General features: G+C 34.2%; 1 protein-coding gene across 2 annotated transcripts in view; it reads right to left on the bottom strand.

The window, feature by feature from the left end:
• LOC131854708 (zinc finger protein ush) overlaps positions 1 to 24219 on the bottom strand; it is a 249017-nt gene that overhangs the window by 121624 nt on the left and 103174 nt on the right. The window contains exon 1 of one of the 2 annotated variants that reach the window (XM_059205846.1): positions 11129 to 11297. The exons of the other annotated variant lie outside the window; for it this stretch is intronic. Within the exon in view, the coding sequence (XP_059061829.1) occupies positions 11129 to 11222 (94 nt within the window). The 5' untranslated portion in view covers positions 11223 to 11297. Of the gene's footprint in view, positions 1 to 11128; positions 11298 to 24219 lie in introns of those variants that run through there. 2 annotated transcript variants of the gene reach the window in all.

Raw genomic sequence — 24219 nt, 5'->3', positions numbered from 1 at the left:
TTTTTTACCAATTTTTTTATATTTTTTTATGTTATATGGCAATAAAAATTCATACAGCCTTAAATTTTCACCCTTCTACCACCAACCCCTATTTTTTAATAGCAATATTTATTTATATATCAAAACAACGTTTGCCGGTACAGCTTCTATATAAAAATACATTTTTAAAGTCAAAAATAGTACCTGCGCAAAGATAGTACTGATATACTTATAGATGACGTCACATGATACGGAGCCCATTTCAACGTTGACAAGTTACGATATAACGTTAAAGTCTAGATTATGAGGAGCGATTTTGAAAAGCTATATCCTAGAGACGCGTGTATCTCGGCGGTCGATCGCTCCAATCTCGCGCGCCGATCTAGAGCGTTTTGGGAGATAAACTGATAACAGCCCCTCTCCCTATCTCCCATCTCTCTCCCTCACTGAACGGTTATAGAACGTAAAGTTGTGCGTTTCATTCTATTAAAAATATATTTTACTTATTGCTACTATATTTAATAATGGAGAGATTTAAAATTCTTTCACGTAGGTATAGAAAGGTTTATTAGAGAATAACATAGGTGCGAATGCGGGAAGAGTCGCTAGTAAACCAATTATTATATTCGTTTGCATCTGATCTAATCTATGTCTAGTTTCAACGGGAATCAAAATTACGATGGTTTGAGGTGTGAGGTCCTCTAAGCTGTATCAGTAAGTAGTTGGCCTTCAATCACTCTATAAGTCCACTTAAAATGTCCTGAACACTCCCCCTTATTTTTGTAAAGCTAATGAAGACTACGGCCAAAAGATCGAAAAAGCAATGTATATACTAGCTGTACTCGCGACTACATCAGAAATTTATACTAATAAAAAAACCAAAGGAAAAATGTTCATTGTTCCTGCTTCAAAAATAACATATTGAAAGAATAAAATTTGTACAAACTTTGAATGTAATAATAATTGATATTTAATCAACAGCCTAAAAAATAAGTTTCAACCTTCTAGCTTTAAGTGACGATACTTCCATACAACATTACATCGCCCCTTTCAACACTTTTTCCCATTAAAAAGAAGCCTTTCTTGGGGTCTAAACTACATGTATACCAAATATCATTTAAATCGGTTTAGTAGTTTTTACCTGAAAGAGCGACAGACAGTTAGACATTTGCATTTACAATATTAGTAAGAAAAAAGAAAGAAAGAAAAACATTTATTAGTACGGATTATTACTATCAAATATTTGCACTGTTACTACACAATTTACACTGAAAACAAAAGATACATGAACTATAAATAAATAAAGCTAGACACTTGCAAACTCGTGCGCAAACAATATTAGACATTGATCTATTAGATCATAGATATCTGTTCGCGCGTGTAATTATAATCACGCTCTCACACCGCATCGAGCGAGCGACGTTCGCGTCTACGGGCGGGGCAGGGTTGGCACCATTCAGAACTTTTTGCCGCGTCTACAGGAATCGGGAATATTAGCGTATTCAACTTGTCTACTAGAAGGAAGACAGACAGTGTTGCTACCCTTTAAAACGTTTTCCCGCGTGTAAAGGAATCATGTAAATTAGCCTATTCTCATAAATCTAGAGAGTAGAGTAGAGATGGTTACTTATGTTTATTTTTTATCTAGATGTTACCGGCAACTTGTTCTGCTTTTTTGAGATCTGCACATAAAATTTCATTAAGATCCGATCAGCCAGTAAGTCGTGAAAAGAGAACAAAATAGATAGGTTTGTCAAAGAAAAGAGAGAGATAAACAATCTTTCGCATTTATATGGATTAGTATGGATTAGAACGGGTAGAATATAATATAATATGATACACATAGGAAAATGTGATTAACAAGTATTTGACCGCGTGGTCGACCTGACTGATGTACCATACATTGCTAGAACTGGGGTGGGGTGATTAGTCCACACTATCTTGTACCGAAATGTCGTTCCCGCTGATTCTGTGGCAGCCCTGTTTCGGGTCGTTATCACGATGGTAGCGGGCGCTGTTATCGCGCGCCCGCTCTCCATCTCAGATTACAATCCGCTAAAATAAATGGAAGGTGCGGGCGTGACGGTGTGATATGCTGACGAAATGAGATTGCCTGCAATATCTAAATAGTTACATATATATAGAAAACATTAGATATCAAAGTCGTTATAGAATGCGCAGATTAACTGTATCGATGCTAATGTAATCCGATATCAGTATTTATATAAATCAATGGACCAACGCTTGTGTGGATAAATATATATATATATATATATATTATCGTTACCACTTACTTGCTGTCTCTCCATCTGTTTGTTGCTTAACATTTATATTTTTTATTTTGTATTCAAAATATATATCTGATCTTTTTAGGAGGGGACTGACTTTCGTGGCATAGGTTTACCTATATCGAAAGCCAGGGCTAAATGTTTTGAATTGTACTGTATTTTTATGAAAAAACTTCTACTACTCCCGCGTCTTCGTCCGCGTGGAATTGAACTTTATTTTTCTAAAATAAAAATAGCCTAAAGAACTAAAAAATATTTTGTTCGTCTTAATTTATTCGTTCCATTAGGTACTGATAGGTTGAAATAAGTACATTTACGTCCTGCATCATTCCTTTTTTTCCCCATGGGGGTTAAATTTATCAAAATCCTATTCAAGCGAACGTCTTCATCATAGTAGCTCCAATCTTTAATTTCAGATCAATTAGTCTAAAATCTAAGAAGATTTATACTAACTCTCATCCCCTATTTTATCCCCTTGGGGGTAGAATTAATCAAAATCCTTTCTTAGCGGATGCCTACGTCATAACATCTATCAGCATGCCAAATTTCAGCCCGTCCGTCGTTTGGGCTGTGCGTTGATAGATCACTATATCAGTCAGTCAGTCACCTTTGAGTTATATATATTTAGATAGATAGATGAAATGGATCTTAATCAAAAGATTTGAATATAGAAATGTAAAGTATAATGATGAGGGACATAAACTATCTCTTATTCTTCACATTTATTGAGGGTCTCAGTGGTCTAGCGGATTACAACACGATTTACTTCCGATGGTTGCAGGTTCAATTCCTCGCACGGTGCAAACATTTGTATTCATGAGTATTATTGTTTGTATCAGTCTGGGTATTTTCTATGTATATTATGAATTTTCTATGTGTAATATAAATACATATATATAGTACAACTACAAACTCATTATTATGTTAATGAATGTTTATAGGGATAGTAGCCTCGACCTCGATTCGGCAGTGATCGGTTAGACCACTGCACCACTACGGTAAATGATAAGTACTGCAATTACGAACTTCGCATAAGGCAATGGCGGTATATTAATATATTTTTATGATCTGATAAGCTATTATTGGATAGATATGCATCAGAGATGGTTCAGCCGATTATCGGCGTGATGCTCAGATAATGCTGTGTACGTTTAGATTAACAATTTAGATACGCATTCTCGACTACTCCAACTCTCCAATTTCCTATCAAGCCCTGAACATGTCGGGAAATGATAATATATACTTATTTACCACCATATAAATATACTAACTAAATCCAGCAACTTCGTTTTCTTTTTTGAGATAAAAGATAGTCTATATTCGTCATCATGACTTGATCTATCATCTTGTCAAAATTCATTTAGATCTGTTCAGTCGTTTCGTCGTGAAATTGACAAACATACAGATAGAAAGGCACTTTTACTCATTTATATTATTATTCAAAGTATGGTTGTATGGACGATATACTAAACAGGATTAGAGCTCTCAAAAGCTGTTTAATAACACCTATCTTTTCCTTGTCTTTATAGTAAAAAAAAACAAATACATCTACAATCTAAAATTATCACCATCAGACTAGCAGTGGCGCAAAAGTTGCCAATCACTTATTTCATCATCGGCACCCCGTCGCAGGCATCGAACCCGCGACCTTTCAATCGGCCACGCCCCGCGTTGATCTCGAATCAATTAACGTGCGCGTGAGTGGAACAGCCCACTGCGCGCATAAATCGTTACCAAACGAGAATGTACCGAAACAAGGTTTAAACATCACCCGCTTGAATACGCTGCGATCTTTTCTATTTCTATCAGGGTTGCCAACCTTCCATTCCATGCAACCAACCCCCCTTAGGGGAAAGGCAGGTGGTCAGATGTCAGAGGCTATTCTCTACCCGTCTAGATGGAAGTTCCCTTCATTTTTTAATAGCATAGGGAACAAACGAGTTTGCGGCTCAACACCAGGGGAATTGCAAGTGCGTTGGCGGCCTTTTAAGAAGGACGAGCTCTTTTTTTGAAGTTTGGGGTTAGTTGGTCTGGTTTTAGAGAAATGCGAAATAAATTCTCAAGCCTGGATACTGCGAACTGGAGGGACAGTCGTTAGTCCCCATCGGCCCCTAAGTCTATGAGCTTCTATGAAGATTTTCCTGACGCAAAAAAAAGATGCCAATCCTAAAGCACTTAGAAACGTCGTACAAAGATATCAAAAAAGTAATAATATCTTGCACATCAGATGGATTTGGCTCACTAACTTCTTACATCATATTATTTTAACAGATTTTCGTATGTCAAAAATGCTTACAAACTTGGACGTGGACGAAAATTCGTACTGAAGGCCTTGAATCTTATATTTGTAAGATGTTGCTCACATATGGTTAGCATCATAATTAGCATCATAAGTAATCTTGATGAATCATACGAACGAAGAAGTAAGTCCTAATGTATTATAACAAAATGTGGAATCGCTGATACTAAAATAGGTAGACTGTGTAAAATTTATGTAAGAAGTCGTTGTAAGAAGGGGTACTCCCTTTTTTACTTTTTTATTTTATCCGCGATGTAGACCCGCCCATTCCAGGGGGAATGAGTGGATACTGCCAGACTCCTACAAGCTAAAACCCCAAGGTCTCTACCGCTTTTTGCCGGAGCTACGGGTGTTTGCGAGCATTGTTTTACAGCTCCGACGGTCTCCTGTCTCATCATTCAGTGGTCAAGCAACTTGCATTCAAGTTGATAATTGTGTTTAGATTAAACAGCAAGAAATTACAGGATATGAAGGAAGGCATGAAATGTACGTTATCCGGAACAGCAACGCATGAGGGATTCCACAGGCGCCATATGATAACGTGATGTCTATCGTGCAGTTATTACAATTTACGTGCAGTTATAAATTAGAATTACAAATATTGTAGAATATAAATAATCTTTAATAAAATAACTTTAACAGGCGCTTTTTAGTCTTTTTTTTTCTTCTACTCATTCGTAACGCAGACTCTTCAAAAGAAGAATAAGCAGGAAAGTTGCGTGTCGTTATTGTACTGATTGATAGGTATATAAACTTTTTGGTATCGCCAAAATTCGAACTTACGACCTTTCATTCTGAGACGTGGTAGTAAACAACTAGGCCACGACCTCTGTAATTCGCTATTATTAATAATATTCAATGTTTAGTAATATTTTAGGTTACCATCTTTATAAGGTGCGTATGAAAAAGCGAGATCAATGATAGCGGCATCAGCCGGCCGATATGAACTACTGATAACGAGTTCGATTCCCCACCCGAGCGATGTTTCCTTTAGATAACAACGCGTTTGGGAAAAGTTCTTTCGTATGAGACAATAGAATTTGTAGTTATGCTATAAATATATTATAATAGAAAAAAAAGTGGGACTTTTTGTACACCCGTTTTTATCGTATGCGTTAAAAAAGGACAGAACTTATGCATATCTTATCGTAGTCAATTATTTAAATTTTTATATGAAACTGTAATGGCAAATGTGCTGACGATCAACCTGATGGTAAGTGGCTATCGTTCCGTACTACATCATAAACAGAATGATCACGATATTATAATAGGGTCATGAGTTCCAATTCCAGATGGCTAAGGTATTTTAATGGATGAATATATAATGGTAAAGTCAGGTCAGACTTAGACATCTGTGGCGCACTTAATTAGAACTAACGATGGTTTCTAGGAGTCCTTCAGGTCTATATGACCATTAACGCAATTACCTTTCTCCTTCCTAAAATTGGTTAGCGGCAAAAATAGGCTAGACAAAAGTACTCCACGTCAAGAACTAGAATAGTTTAGCTTCATAGATAAAGGGCCAGTGCAGATGGTACTCCCCGCTGTAGGACTTATGGAGCGGCTCAAGGGCAACTCCTGCCTGACGAATACGACTTTAGTCTGAAAGCACTACTAGGGGGTCCGAAACTCTACTCAGGCGTCATAATATCGATCCCCATGTGAACCAAACAGGGGATCGCGGCGAAAACAGTACTTTATTAAACATACCTAATTTCCTATATTTTTATTCATGTTTACATTTACAAGTGCGTTCACTGTTTACGTACAGAATCTCTTATCCGGGTTCGATAAAAGTAGGTACGTAGGTACATGTTATTCCTAATTAAAACTAACAAACATCTGCCACTCAATATTATCTCGAAGAAGTTGCCGCAGATAAATTGATAACAACAATAATGTGAGATGTTTAAAAATCTGTATCAAACATGATACTGTATTAATTAAGAGGCCAAATAAAGTATTTTCACAAATATAAGTATGTATATTTTTCTCTTGACGACCTCGGTAGTCTAGCGGTTTAGCTCACCGGCTTATTTCCGTAGTTTAGTATAAGAAATAAACATTTATTTTAATTAATAAGTAGCACTTTTTTCTGTTAATTTGTACATTGTGCATTAACAAAAATCTCTAATACAAAAAAGCTACATACATGTCATGAAAAATAAGTATGCAGTTACAAAGTTTAATAAATACACTACCTCTAACAATAGAAATCTTGCTATTTTGACTCCTACTTTAGCCACAGTTAAGTTTTTCCCTTAAGGAGATCATTATACCTCACCTTCCCCTATATGTCCATGCAGATAAATATAAACAGTCCTACATAAGTGCAGGTGTTGGAATAGAACTCGCTCGTTGAAATAGAATAATTTTTTTATGCATTTGATAAAACTGTATTTGATGATTCTAATATTAAGCTAAATGACTGTATATAGAGAAATTTTCACATAGTCTTCAGAAATGGCAACCATGAAGTGGTTCTTTCTTCCTAAACCCTTTAAAACCTTCGTCATATGATATGATGCTTCCCATTGATGCGTTTATATAAGATCTTTACCATTTTCGTTACATTAGTTGGACTTCCATTTTGTTCACTACTCCAGTTGAATAAAAACACCTATAAATTACATTCATAACGCTCTCCTAATGAATAATAATAACAAAATAATAATAACCCACGCACGCAGATGGCTGTTGATAATGAACGTGAAATCTGGCCGGAGATAAGGCGTTTTTTCTCTTTTGTTATCAGTACATCGAGTCGGTCGACTGCGCGCAGGCCTCATTCAAACTCACCCGCGTCACTCACTTGTGGGTTCGTGCCAGGGTTGCCAACCTTGAAAATATTCGTTTCTGCTACCAACATACATACATATATATATATAAAGTTCCGTACATGCAAACAAGACGAAATGCCTTAATATATGAAAAAAACTCACCCTTATAAGGGAGCACTGGAGAAGAGACCTAATGACCAGTTACAAAGGTCGAAAAGTGACAGATACTAGTAGTAGTAATATTAATTCAGGCATCATTTCTCCACATAATTGCATTTTATTATTGTTATTTTAATTCATTAACTTTATATGCCCAAATGGCTCTGTTACCGTGAAACGTGTCGATGCTTTGTGGACAAAAATAAATTAATAATAATGAATATTACAAGAATTAAACCTGCAATCATTGGATCACGTGTAGAAGTTCTAATGGATTGTTTCAAACAAAAAAAATTACATCTTAAGAACGATGTAAATTTTCACCGTTAGCGACATCGTTTTTCATGATTCACGAAACCTTTAAACTCTATATTATAAAGAGATAGAGCGAATTTAGACAAAAATACTTTCACTGTTTGAAAAGGCAAAACATTGTATTACAACTCATGAGCACGAGCGAATCCAGCGCGGGGAAGAAGTATCTATTTAATATTTGGCGCACTTAAAATGAAGCAGTCGGTCTGTCTTTTTTCTCAGAAACAACAGACATTGTGTAAACACTTGGCATAAAAAAAATAAAAAAAAGAGTGACACTAAAAACTGTTGAACTAAAAAATTAAATAGCTACAAACGTTCATATAAAAATTATTTTGTCCTAATTGACTTGAGCCTGCTATATGCAGTTTGATAGATCCAATGATTCTCAGTGAGATCACACTATGCGATACAACACGACATGCGCACGAGAATTTGACATTTTGACAGTGACAGCCGCTGTCAAAATATGGACAAACCACACGCTCGGGGCATCCCGTATCATGGTGTCTGTCATTAAAAATATTCATTTACGACATCATGGCTCGCTTTCAACATTAATAATTACTTTTTTAATGTTATAGGTATTAATAATTTAAGGAACAATAAGAAAAAAATAGTAACAATTAGTAACAGTACCTAGTTCAGCCTTAGTAAAATATTTATTGTTATATAAATATTTATTTGACGACCTCGGTGGTCCAGCGATCTAGCACACCGCTTTACGACCGATAGTCGCGGGTTCGATTCCTCGCACGGCACAAACATTTGTATTCATGAGTATGATTGTTTGTATCGGTCTGGGTGTTTTCTATATATAATATGTATTAAATATGTATAAAAAAAAATCTATGTATATGTATCATAATATAATGTTATCTAGTACCCATAACACAAGCTTTAGCTAGCTTAACTTGGGTCTAGATGGTGCTGTGTGAATTGTCCTGAGATTGTTATTATTATTATTTATATTTTACTAAGGCTGAAATAGGTACTGTGTAGGTTCAAACAGCTGTTATTGAGGGATTTAATTTAAACTACCATTCAATACGGACGATAGATATTTAAACGATGGACAGGTGTTTAAAAGAGAAAATATCTTAATAGCGCTATTTACATTTTGGAACAACGGTGGCGGGGCACCAGTGGAAGATGATGGTATTAGGACATAGGAGGATAAAGAAGAAGAAAGAAGTGAGTAAGAACAAACGTGAAGAGTTTTTCAGAAGTTAACCACGGGGTCTCTAGAGGGAACTGTGTGAAGGTTGATCTAATGTAATACACATAAGGTATTTGATATATACACTAATATTATAAAGAGGAAAGTTATGTATTTTTATATAAAAGTATACTATACAAACATTTAACGAATAAATTCAGAAAGTAATGGCCGGATATTAATTACCATATTAATAACCATTAGAAAACTGCATTATCCCAAGTAATATAAGCTATTTTATTATTTTAAAAAGTTAAGGATTGTTGAGATTATTACTCTGTGCTCCAAGTTTAATAGTCTATGGTGTGTCTATGACTCAGTGTGCCCTTCTTGTCATGTTTGAAATTAATGATGGATTATTAAAAGTAATCTTAAGATTATTGCTTTGCGAGGTTTTATTAGAATGGTACAAAAGATTAGGGATCGCTGCTAAAACTTCAATAACACAAGGTGAAAAAAAATGCTATGAAATGTTTTAAATCGCGTGTGCGGAATTGTCCACCCGTGCGAAGCCGGGACGAGCCACTAGTATCAAATATCAAGATGCATGTCTGTACCAATTAATATAGGTACCTATAGTATATAGGTAAGGAACTTAGCATATGTAAACAAAAGAGAAATGCGTACATAAACCTTATCACACTTAAAATAAGCACATAGGTACTTATTTACCTACTTGTGTAAAGAAAACATAGTGAAATTATCATCAATTTATCATTTACGAGATAAAACATACCCAGTGCAGTAAAACTTCGGTTTACTTTCAAACCAATGTTACTATCGCACACAAACAAGATAAAAAACTAACTAACTAACGTAGGTATAACGACATTTTTATCATTTGTAGCTAAAACTCGATTTTAAGGTAAACATCAACATATTATATATTTAGGTTTGTGAGTAATAATAAATCAAAATAAGAGAGATGCTTATAGACGTTTATTATAGCGGAGCGCAGTGACAGAAGTGTATTAAAACAAATCAATACATATAATTATAATTGGAGTGTCTGTTTGTAATATTGAAATAACCGTTTTTTACTGCATATATGTAGTTTTTTATTGCATATGAATATAAATACGAGATATACACCAAAATAACATTTTCAAAAATTTTGTCTCTATGTATGTCTGACTGTTTGTTCCGGCTAATATCTGAAATGGCGAGACCAAGTTTGACAAGACTTTTTTTTGGCAGGTAGCTGATGTAATAAGAGTAACTTAGGCTACTTTTAATTTAGAATATAGTTAAATTCAATTAATTAGAATATAGAAAAATAAAGTTAAATTCCACGCGGATGAAGTCGCGAGTACAGCTAGTGATATATAAAACTGCCCGTGATTCTCATTGTAGCTTTAAAATTATATATATTTATATGCTTATACATTAACATTTACTTAAAAGAGCAACACGTATCTAAGTTTCTTGCTCATATCCGATATGAGCAAGAATCTCAAAAATGCTTATATTAAGTTTATTTGAATAAAGATTATTTCTATATCTATCAGTGTACCAAATGTCATTCCGATCCGTCCAGCCAAGTGTAATTAAGTAACAAATATTAAAATATCAAAACTTTACATTTATAATATTACTAGTCACCCGCCACGGATGTACATGCATTATACATATAAACATTCCTCTAGAATCGCTGTATCTATTGTTAAAAACTGCATTAAAATCCGTTGCATAATTTAAAAGATATAAACAAACAGACAGCGGAAGCAAATATATTTTATACTATTTAAAGATTAAGACAAGTTGGTAATGCATACTGAAACTAACTTTTTAGTTACAAATATTATCAAGAAAATATAATGATTTGAATGAATGTATTGTATTATGAGTGTTTGCTCTATTAACTTTATTTGTTGATTATTTTAGAGGAGACATTTCGTATGTTAACACAATTTAAGAGGTTATGTACCGTTGCGGTTGTTTATTCTTATCAATAGTAAACTAAATAATATTATAGTAAATTAATTAAATATACTTAAATAACTATTATTACACTTAACAATATCATTAACAAAAAAATAAATAACCATGTAACCTCTCTACAATGAAATGTAAACAATATCCAACTTACACATTGTTTTGACGTTTGCAACGCCACCTGGCGGCATTTCCGCGCCACTACTCGCCAACTCCAACTGTTTCAGATAACTCAACCACAATAACATGACAATACATCCAAATTTGCACTGTATTAATCACGAATATGTCATTATTTCGTCGAAAGAACGTCGATTCGTCATACTTTAGCCGCGCTAACTCAGTGACTGTCGGTTGGCGGTCGCGCGCCCCTCTCCCACACATACCACTCGCCCGCTGTACAGACACTCACACAGAGCCGCTCGATCCCTTATCAGGTTGGTTTAACTAGCAATGGCTGGCCCCAGATGTTATCAAGCGGAGCTCGCGGTAACGCTGCATTGAAAGATAACGTCTGCGATGCTATCGCGCTGTTTGAATAAACTTGTATAAAATGTCAAATAAAAAAGCTGCTGCCATAAACGTCGTATCTGGGCGATTTTTTTCTCTGATAACCAATCGCGAGGTCTCTAGTCTCGCTTTGATGTTTATGAAAATTATACTGTTTTGAGTTTGTGTGACGTAAACAGCTTTCAGTGATACGCGAGTACCTAGTTTCAAAAACAAGTACTTATCTACTTGTTTTTGAAAATAGGTACTTATATCGATATTCGATATTTATATAACAAAGTTTTTAGTAAATAATAAGAATGTAATTTATTGGTCCTTCGAGCCGGATTTTTAACGACAAATTTGTTGTTATTCTGAAACAACTCTATTTTGTGTTACAGTAAGGGTGTTAAATTTTTACTTTTTACAACAGACATGATACATATCTCAAAGTTTTTAGTAAATAATAAGAATATAATTCATTAGTCCTTCGAGCCGGATTTTTAAAGACAAATTTGTTGATATTCTAAAACAACTCTATTTTGTGTTACTGACAAGGTGTTATATTACTACTTCCTACAACAGACATGACACAAATTACTAGAAATATAGTAATACTAAGAGATACAGCTGTAATTCACGAAGTTATTAATAAACTATGAAGCATGATGTCTTTAAATAATTATCGCCAAATATATTATAATTATAACTAATCCAGACGAACGCGATAACATTTTTACCCAAACGAGGTAGTTACTTTGATAAATAAATATTATCTACTGATAATAATCTTATGAGATAACTGTACTGATAGCCAATACAATGACTGATAATGCTTTTTTATATCTAGGAGGTACGTAAAATATTATATATACATATATCAAGAGTGACATAATCATTATTGAGGTTTTTAAGTAGTTCATATGTTATTTTGTAATCTTTGCATATACATACCTACTACTACTATTTTAGTTTATTTATCACTATGACGTCAAAACAATGATATACCTATGTGTAATATATATATATATATAACTTAAATCATGATGTAAAATTACTAGGTACGTAGGAATTTTTCTAAAATGTAATAAGCCGATTACTAATTTCTCAGTGCCTTATGATTGACTAGTAGAGAATGCCCTTAGATGTTAAGTTTGCCAAATATACATTTATATATTGTATTTGTGCATTAAAGTTTAAATAAATATATATATTTCGTATGTATATAGTAAAATTAAGATGTTTTTGTACCACGGAGATGGCAATCAAGCTATTGGTGGTAAAGGATTATCGTAGTCTTTATATGGACGGATGAAACACAGGGGTATCAGGTGCGCGTAGCCGACCCCTAAGAAACCTTAATATAATAACCCTTCTTGAAAAACCCATGTTGATACCCCCGAGAGACTACTCTCGGGAGAACCTTGGCAGGCAATTCATTCCACAATCTAAGTGTACACGGGAGAAAGCTCCTCTAAAACCGCATTGTCTGAGACCATTTCTGTTCAGGGTGTGGTCATGCCAATCCATAAGAAACCTTAATATACCCTTTTTCAAAAACCCTTTGCTGTCATACTATAGCACCCTATGCTAAACCTCAGCAGGCAATTCCACAATCTTAGAGTATGCGGGAGGAAGCTCCTCTAAATCCGCACTGTCCAAGACCACTTATGTTCCAGCGAGTGGTGATGAATTCTCTATCGATGGCGAGCGATGCGATGGTAAAAGGTAGGTGTACGGCAGCGTGTAACTTCTGCAACTTACCTGGAATAAAAAGAAAACTATTAAATAATCCATGTAAAAATGTACCTTAATAAATAATTTAAAGAGTTCGAATGTGGCCGCCACTGAAAACATTTGTGTTACAGTGTTTGTTGCCATACTACTCCGAAACGATTTAACCGATTTTGATGAAATTTCGCATACGTTTTACGTCTACGTAATAGGTTAGAATCATCTTTTTATATCCGTATGTGATGGGATGGTCCACCGTAAAAAGGGTATGTAAGATCAGTAATGTGGACTGATGATCACATTGCAATGTACCATTTCAGGTTGATCTCCATGCGGTTTCCCCTAAAAACCATCATCTTGAATGACGAGCGTGCATGGCAATAGTTGTTTATGCACGGGATTTTCATTTAATGTTAAATATGGACACCAATGTATAAATACATTGCAAATAAATAAGCAAAAAAAGTAATTCAATTGAGTTTCTTGCCAGTTGAATCAATTGGATTTATATACTGAACTGGACGGTAGGAAAAAAAATATTAATACAAAAAACTTGACATTCATAAGCAGCTAAAATATCCTACATGAATAAATTATTTTTTACTTTTATAAGTTGTTAAATTTGTCACGTTTTGTTTAATATACCCAGAGAGTAATTACATTCAACATTAAGTATTACGTTTAACACGACATAAAGAGCCGATGCCTCTGTCAACCTCATCTGGGATAAAAGCCTTGAAGGTATATTAATTCCATTATAATCAAGCAACGGATATGTTTGCAACGGAGATTCTGTTGAGATCTCCAGATATGTTGGCAAGGTTATGATTACCAGATACGGCGCAGGTGCTCACCGAAGGCCAACTGAGCATGCTCAGATCTCAGCTGTGATACCTTATCTGAACATCAAGCACATGCAACGCTCATTTACATAAAACTATTATTTTTTTTCGAGCATTTGTCTTATCTTATATCATCAATTACATTTTTTTAGTATACTTTGTACTGCGTACAGCAGTCGAATGGCTTCCATGTGTGATGGAGGTATAAAATGTACTGTGGTTATGAAATTACCATTTCTAAATTAATATTTGATAATAAATAAATATATGACGATCTGCATAAAAAAAGCAATTGGTATTTAGTAGGTACCTCTTCCAACTAGTTACATGAATATAATTTGAGGTCCACAGCAGGTTTGTTATGATTAAAAAATGTGATTAAAATAACTAAGTATGAATATAATATAATTAAAATATAATTCATATATATAAAAAAAAATATAATTCAAATATATAAATATTTATTTAATTTGAATTATACAAAAAAATTGTTTGAATTAAAAATAATAAACCTAATTATTATTCCACATAACTATTAACTTATGAAAAGTAATAATGTCGACAAGAAAAATCAACTTAAGAATAAAAAAATATATAAAAACGTATGAACAAATTAAGATTAGCATAATACTAATCATAAGCAACGACATTTAAAAAATTCTACCTATATACAATTTTTGTAATGTATATACTTACATATACCTACAAAAAAGTAAAATAAGAAATTAAATTAAGATTTACCAAAACATATCTACAGCGTACAAAAAAATGTTAATTTCCAAAGTATGTAAATTATGATTTACTGTAAAAATTTATATACAAAATACTGCAATAACTCAAAAAGTCCAAATATGGTGAAATCAACTCTAAAAATGTAATATTAAAGTCTAATTCTAAAAACCGAATATTTTTAGTTAATGTATTATTGTATTGAGTATGCTATATCTACATATACATACCTACGTATAACTACAAGTAGGTGCTATAAAACATAATATCGGACTACACAAACGGAAGCCGCCGTAAAAGCTACCATCCTATCTCCTACATACTTCAAATTCATAAAAGTGGGTCTAGCGTCCGAAGATAGTGAGTGGCGCCTTCTCCAATATCCAGGAGATAACAGTGGTATAAATCAGAGCCCAGCGCTGATAGCATGAAGCGATAAAACGTATTAATCAGTACAATTTCGTTTCCACTTAATGGATTCCTAATGCGACAGACACCCTGAGACGTCAAACGCTGAGAAGAGGCGGAGCCGTGACGTTATGCCATTTACCACATATTACCACAATTAGCCATTGTAGTGGTCGCCCAGTGGTCGAAATTCGACCATAATTAATTTAAATTATTGTTGTTTCACATCAGAAGGGCCTCGTTTCAAATATTGTTCGGAAAGGTAAAGATTTCTCACAAAAGAAAAACAAAAATTTAAATATTTGTTCATCATAATTATCTCATCCATTCTCTCAATCTCTCATCTGTCTGTCACTTTTTCCAAAATAATTAGAAACAATTCAAATTCAATATACACTTGCCTTTTTTTGACAAACTGATTTATGAAATCATAGCTGATACGGGAAAAAAAATTGCCTATTTTTACTTTTGTCATTTGTGGAATAAAAAAAAATTGGGAAGTAAATTTTTGCTTACGCACGTTGAGGGCTCCTGTGGCCTGGGGCCCTGTGTAATTGATACGGCAGATACCGCGGTAGCTACGCCCCTGTTTCACATTCAGTAAGACTATACACAAACCCATCCATATGACCGTCCACACCCGTCCGGATATGAGTAGTCACTCAATGGTAAACATTTGACCATATTTAATTTAAATTAATGTTGTATGACTATAGACCAACAATATTACTCTATTTTGACATATGCGTGCGTGTCTCTGTGATGTTTCTTTATATGATTTAATATTTTATTATGCATAATTTTAAAAAAATATAGCGTTTTTCACTCCTTCTCTTTATAAGATAAAAATGTGTCATTTCACACTTCTCTGTTTGCGTAATGTTGGTAAAAAGATGTACAAAGTTTATTATTCTTTTAATTAATATTTTAAAGAGAATTATGATTGTTTTTTTGTTTATAATCGATAAAGTATAAAAATAATTAACCAATATTCAATTTAATATTCAATATATACCTATAGAAAGTTAAATTGTGAGCTATATTTCACACAAGCAACGTCGCGGTCAACAATTAGTTAATAAGTATTGCTTTACTGCCTCCATATTGTCGATCAACCTCACTAATTAGTTAGTTATATAGTCTAATGAGCCATTACTAGCAATGTACCATGCCAGGTTGACCTCCACACGGCCCCCCAAGAAACCATCGTGATGAGTTCCTGATGAACTGTCACGAAGTGCTTACCTGATCTCATATTCATCTTATCATCCTCCACTGGTGCCCCGCGAGTGGAAACCGTTAGCGCAGGCGGGTGCACCATTCCATTATCATACAATATAACCTGACTAATATGAAGCCGACTGTACCTCAACAATTTGAATGTTAAATTAGGTTAAAAGCTATAAAACCAATGTCGTGCAGGCAATTAACACTAATTATTTTTATGGTTACATTAATGTCGTTGTCGGGTAGTTGTTCAATTAGATTTTAGGGAGATAAGTGTACATAAGAATTTTTACTTGCCATCACTCTACAAAGGTTTAGAAATAATAAGAATTAGAATCATCGTACGGAGAAATTTTGAACTTAGCAAATATATCTGAAATTACAAGTATTTAATCAAAATATGCATTTATTTATTAAAACTTCAACGTATAAAATAGGTACAGCCGTTTCAGAGATCGTCAAGAGCAAACGACCAGACAGATTTTTTTTAAATAGATCTGGAAAGAGGGGTTTCTTTTAATACAATTATATTAAATTATATATTATAATTTTCAAGAATTCTGCTTAGTTTGAAAATTGGATGGAGCTTATTATAAATATATATATATGTATTAATATATACAATTCACAAAGTTATCAGCACCCGGGGGAAGCCGGGGTGCCACTATAACATATGAAATATGTTTCCATATTGAGAATATATATACACATAAAACAACGAAATGGCGCTCGAACGCAACAATCAAACGAAATAACTTTTGATACGTTCCGTTCATTGTTGATCGACGATAGGACTCAATCGATACGTTATCAGTCACCCCCACGCTCCACCCTGGCCCCCAGGTAACTGGTACAGTCAGAACAACAGGTACTCCCAGCCTGGAAGTGTTGCCATACTAGTAGATTTACCTGAGATTACTGGTGATTTAGGTATGAATGATTTTTTTTGTGGATAATGGAATGGTGCCTCCGCCTGCGCTAACGGTTTACGCTGGAGGGGAACCAGTGGAGGATTATAAGATGAACATGAAGTCAAGTGAGTTACCCCATCGTGACAAATTCAGCGGGAATTTATCACGATGGTTTCCAGGGAGACATGAAAGAAGGAAAGAAAGAACGAAAGAGAGAAAGATAGAAAATAATTTATTGACATGACATGGTACATTGCTAGCAATGGGCTCATTGGTCCACATTACTATCCCCTTCCACCCCGAAATGAATGATTAAAGAATGGTGCATACGTTTACACTAACGTTATATCCGGCCGGGGCATCATGTGGAGTATTATAGGGAGTCAGCTCAGGTAGTCAGTAAACCCATCACGTGGAATTTACCAGGAGTTTTTTATGTAAGTGGTAAACAAGCTGACAGCCCACCTAGTGGTGAGCGGTAACCGTCTCATATAGGGGAAAGGGGCTGTTCAAGTATTACGTAAGCAGATTTATCACAATTATTTACCCCCCATCCCCCTTGTCAGCAAAAGTAAGCAAAGCTCTTACCCCCTCCCCCCATGCTTATGTAAACATTTCTAAATTAATGTATTGTTTTTTTAGCAAAGACAATGTGAGGGTTGCCATTCGTGTAAAAAAGTAAATTACGAACGATGACGTAATCATCATACAGACTCCCCCACCCCCATGTCATCCAAAATAAGCAAAGAAAAGAGCCCCCGCCCCCCCTATAGTGCTTACGTAATACTTGAACGGCCCCAAAGGAAATTGTTAGTAATGTAGGCTGATGATCCCATTACTAGCAACGTACCATGCACTCCACGCGGTCCCTCCAAAAACCATCGTCATTAGTTCCTGGTACAATTGCCACGATGGGCTAACTGACCTGAACTCATGCTCATCTTATTACCTGATTCCCCACCAGCGTACATCGTTAGAGGAGGCGGATGTATTCTATTTATCAGCGACTGAGGATACAGCTAATCATTATAATAATAATAATAATCTCAGGACAATTCACACAGTGCCATCTAGTCCCAAGTAAAGCTAGCTAAAGCTTGTGTTATGGGTACTACACAACTGACATAAATATATAGATTTTTTTCGTAAATACATACATATTATACATAGAAAACACCCAGACCGATAAAAACAATTATATTTATGAATACAAATGTTTGTGGCGTGCGAGGAATCGAACCCACGACTATCGGACGTAAAGCGGTCATCAAATAAATCATTACTATATAATATATTATATAGCGATAACACTGCCTTTTGCCAGTTTATCTATTTTTACAAATTTTATATTTTTTTGTTCTGTAATTGGTGCAATAAAGATTATAATAAAATATATATACATATATATAAAAATAAGTCAATATTTTAGTAGTTTATATGTTTATATGTATTCACACATTTTTAATTTGGGTATTTATACTCAAAATTTGATGGCAACACTGCCACCCGGCCCGTCTTTTTGAACGCGTATCAGATTGTAGATTGCATTTGTGGTATGACAAGAAATTGTTTTACGTATAACGCTTCCAATTATGAATGGAGTATGAAGTATACTATAAATATTGAGTGTTCTATAATTCATTATCCATCTATATTAACTACCAACATACATAATGCACTAGCTTTTGCCCGCGGTTTCGCTCGCATTAATTTATACCCTTAGGGGTGGAATTTATCAAAATACTTTCTTAAGAGATGCCTACGTCATAGTAGCTTTATGCATGCAAAGATAGCCCAATCGATTTAAAATTGACAAAGTTTCATACAAACTTTCATCCCCTATTTTATCCCCTTGGGGATAGAATTGATCAAAATCCTTTCTTAGCGGATGCCTACGTCATAACATCTACCTGCATGCCAAATTTCAGCCCGATCCGTCCAGTGGTCCAGTGGTTTGGGCGGTGCGTTGATAGATCACTATGTCAGTCACCTTTGAGTTATATATGTACATTTAGATGTAGATAAGTTGTTCTACGTAGCTATATAACACACACGAAATTAATATTACCATTTATTTGTATTAATAAATAAAATGCACAGTATATACGGTACTTACCTAGAAACTATAATTATTTGTCTGTTTATTCGTATGTTTTAGCTAATCTCTGAAACGGCGGGACTAACTGTGCCGCTACTTTTACCCGCAGATAGCTAACGTTATAAGGAGTAACTTAGGCTAATTTTAATTTAAAAACATATTTTATTTAAAAAATAAATTCTACGCAGTCGAAGTAGTGGGTAACAGCAGCTTTCAATGGTCGCGGGTTCATATCCTCGCACGGTGCAAACATTAGTACCTGAGTATGTCTGTTTGTCATACTAATAATATACTTATAATACTAATATACGTAATATACATATAAAAAACACCTAGACCGATGTGTTTTTATATGTATATTATGTATGTATTTTCAAAAATAAAGGTATATATTTATTTATATCAGTTGTCTAGTACCCACAACACAAGCTTTACCTATCTTGAGACTTGTTGGTGTAAATTGTCCAGGGATATTATTGGTATTTTACTTTAATTTATATGATTTTTTTCTTTTTTACGCCTTTTCTCCTAATAATAATTATACTTACTTGGTTTCAATCCGGTTTCTGGTATAGCGTATACCAGAAACCGGAGAAGTAAGTATAATTATTATTAGTATAAATATAATCAGTATAAATATAATTAATATTAAAATTATTAATAATCCAATAGATTATTAATATTTAAAAGATCAAAACACAAGTTTCTTGCTCATTCTTTTTGTGTGAGTCTGCATTCTGAACGAGCGGTGGAATAAAAAAAATGCGACTATTCAAAAGTGCTTATATTAAGTTTATTTAAATAAAGATTATTTCTATTTCATAGAAAGTTATCAACGCGCAGCAAAAAGTCTTGTGGTCTAGATATTGAAACTGTTAAAAGCTATCCGCTTTTTATCAGTAATAAAAAGATGATTTTCAGAGTAGTATGTAGATAAAACATCCGATAGATTATTAATATTTAAAAGATCAACACACAAGTTTCTTGCTCATTCTTCTTGTGTGAGTCTGCATTCCGAATAAGCGGTGGAATAAAAAAAATGTGACTATTCTAAAGTGCTTATATCAAGTTTATTTCAATAAAGATTATTTCTATTTCATAGAAAGTTATCAACGCGCAGCAAAAAGTCTTGTGGTCTAGATATTGAAACGGAAGCTTTTTATCAGCAATAAAAAGATGATTTCCAGAGTAGTATGTAGATATGCAGATAAAACATAAATAAACCGATGAGCCAGTTGCCAAAAGATATGTATAAATGTCCCATAACTGTCATAATACCATGACATATATATTTGAGGTCCGTAAAGCGGTATTAATCACGGAGCCAAATGTTATTTATTATTTAATTAGCAATAATTTTATTAACATCATTTCATATGTTAATTATGGAATTAAGCCTTTTTACACTTATCTATACTTATAATCATTACATAGTATAAAACAAAGTAGCTGTCGCTGTGTGTCCGTCCCTATGTATGCTTAAATCTTTACAACTACGCAACGGATTTTGGAGCGGTTTTTTTTTAATAGATAGAGTGTTTCAAGAGGAAGGTTTATATATAAAATACATGTACACCCATGCAAAGGCGGGGCGAGTAGCCAGTAATATTATAAATCTGAAGAGTTTGATTGTTTGTTTGAACGCGCTAATCTCAGGAACTCCTGGTTCGAATTGAAAAATTATTTTTGTGTTGGATAGTCCATTTGACGAGGAAGGCTTTAAGCTATATAACATAACGCTATGACTAATAGGAGTGGATCTGCAATGAAAAATATTTCAGAAACGGGTAAAATTTGAAGCAGACTAACTTGCGCGCGTATCATATATACATTTAGATATGTCACATAGTACATTTTTTTTGTTCTTAATAATTCTAATATAGACTATGACAAAGTACAGATTATAACCTCTTACGTACACAGCAAAATACGCAAGCAACCTGATTGCGCGTTTAAAAAAAAATCACAAGCCACTAAATCACATATCTTGTATAAAACTCGCAGTGAACTCAGAATTCCGTCATAACTGTGCCTGAGACGGTCCATATTGCATTGTCGAGCTAATTGGATAGAGATGCTTATCAGAGCAGGCGATAAAATGGAATAGATAACATTCTGTAGTGACTTATTAAGGTCGTTCCCAGAATAATATTAGATGGCACGATACGCGGCGAGCAGGCCGTGTGTGCTTGTAGCGTCGGCAAAAAAACGTGTCAACGCACTACACGTATGTACATGTTAGTTGGTTGACAGATCGCGCGTTTACATGTCATTCAGTGCGTCATTCTTCAATCAGTTTACTGTTAACTAACACTAAAACTTTAAAAAAATGTCTTCAAGTATGTCACTACGTTTAGTACGCTAGATTAAGTAGTTTTCTTTTTCTTTATGTATACTTGCCCTAGGGGTTCTGAACTAAGCCAAAGGGGTTCACCCCGAGGCCCCAACCTTCACCTCCCTAGGGGTGTACGGATAACCAGACAGAAAAAACCTCAAACAGTAAACTAAATAAAACTAAATGTCATACTCAATGACATGTAAACGCGTAAAACAATAATACAGGGATCTCTTCATGTTCTAATCAGGTAACAATGTTACGATGCGATATTGTTGTATACTAGCTTACCTTGTTACCCGTGCCTCTGTAATCTTTCTGAGGTAATGAGTTATTGGTCTATTAATTTAATGTACTTAGTCTAAGTTCATTAAATTCATAATTCTTGTTTTTTTCATTCATTTATTTACAATCGTGAGTTTTATTTTATGTTGGTATATACATAATGATTCTGCTGCCACTACACAGAGTGTATCAACGATCTGTAGAACGGATCGTGTTGTGTAGTTTTTGCGAAATTGGTCGGTGTCGATCGCGTTTTATTCACTCCCAGTTGATTCCCTGAAACATGGCAAGTATCGGGCACATCTTGGTCGCAGGATGTCGCGTCTACCATGCAGCATTCATGTATTGTCTACCTCCAGAAAATCTACAGCATTTTTTAAATATAATTTGAATGACAGACAAGCTGACAGCTCACTGACATTACGAGGTTGTGGTGGTACGAGTATGGCCACGTAATGAGACAAATAGAATAGAATAGAATAACATTTATTTCAGAAGACTTAACTTAAGTAAGATTTTAACTATTACTCCACACTAGGCTACGCCTGTATCGTGATAGTCACAGCTAGTTTAACAGTGAACGTTACATTAGTACGGCGATCAGAGTGATGATAATAATTTTGCGCTTATATAATAGTAATAATATACGATAAAAATTAATAATAAATACAATAATAAAAATTACAGATATATATATGTATATGTTAGTGCGCGAGTACGGGTATATGTGTGTGTGTATGACAGTAAGTATTGTATCCGGAAGTATTGTAAAATAGAATTATTAGAATGTTTCAGAACTATCCATTTTGTCTTGATTATACTACGGTTTTTAGTATTTTCTCAGTGTCCTCCTGAGTCCAGGACATCAGACTGAGAAGAGAGAGAATCATGGACTAAAAAAGTCCTGAACCTTAACACTGGCTCAAAGAGAAAGAACCTTACTAACTTGGCAAGACTTTTATCAATAACGACCTAAAGAAAACGGAAAAAAATGACTCGACGACCCAGAATAGCTGTGCCTGGCGAAGAAGGACTATGAGAGCCGAACCCTAAAGAAATGGGAAATGCCTAAGTAGGGGTACCCCCCCACTGATGGTAAAAAGTAACCGTTGTTTACACACATGACCAGCACTACAGGCGTTCCCATGTATAATCCCACACTCTTTATAATATTTTGACTTAAAAAAAAAAGAATTTCTGTCGAGTTTCTAGCCAGTTCTTCTCCATTGAATCTGTATACTGAACTGAACGGTGGGGAAAAAATTATAATATAAAAAAAATGACGTTCATAAACGCCTACGATGTCCTATATGAATAAATTAGTTTAATTTAATTTAATATGTATATATTCATAAATAGAAAATATACAAAAAATCTTTGTTAAAATTAATTTAATAGACTATTAAATATTATTTTGGTTCTATCGCCATATTCACAATGCAAAATTCAAAGAGAAGAGAAGAAGCCAAGAAATATATGTAATTAGAAATGATCAGTCATAATTAAGATATTGTGTGAATAACACGAAATTATAAAGAACGAGCAAGAAACTTTGCTGTTACGTGTTGCTCTTTTAAATAATTTTATTGTTACTTTACATTTTTAAGTTGAAGTGTCTGAATACAAACTACCAATTAGAACTAATACAATTAAATACTCAAATAGAGAAAATAATAAATGTACAACCAATTGATTGAGCAACTAAATAAGAGTAAATCAGTCGTAGTGATTAGAGCAGACCAGTCCCTACAAGCAGCACTCGTTCAAAAGTATGATGGATATAAATCGAATAAGTAAGCTCTTTTGTACATCGTTTGGATAAATAGCTCCTTCTTTATTGAAGTCAGTTAAAATTACAAATAGAGAATAACAATTAAATGAACTAACAATCTCAGTATGCGATATTATTATATATAATTAATTAATGTTTCAACAAAATCCCAGAGTCGTGACTTTAAACGCGGACGATTACCATCGGGAAGCAAAAAGGTGCATAAACTTAATTGGTGAAGTGAGATCCAGTTTTGTGATAACATGCGTTTATTATATCACTGTAGGTCTTCTAGATGTGTACATACGGTGTGGTTAAAATTGGTCTCCCTTCGATTCTTATGCAGATCAATAAAGTTTCTTTATTTTTATATCAGATCAAATCTATCTAATCAAAAGGTTATTCATATAGATCTA

This window comes from Achroia grisella, unplaced genomic scaffold (genome assembly GCF_030625045.1).
Source record: "Achroia grisella isolate CSIRO2021 unplaced genomic scaffold, CSIRO_AGI_Agris_v1 utg1244, whole genome shotgun sequence".
Classification (NCBI taxonomy): domain Eukaryota; kingdom Metazoa; phylum Arthropoda; class Insecta; order Lepidoptera; family Pyralidae; genus Achroia; species Achroia grisella.
Note: the sequence above shows the minus strand (reverse complement) of the source record. Positions and strands in the feature narration are given on the sequence as shown.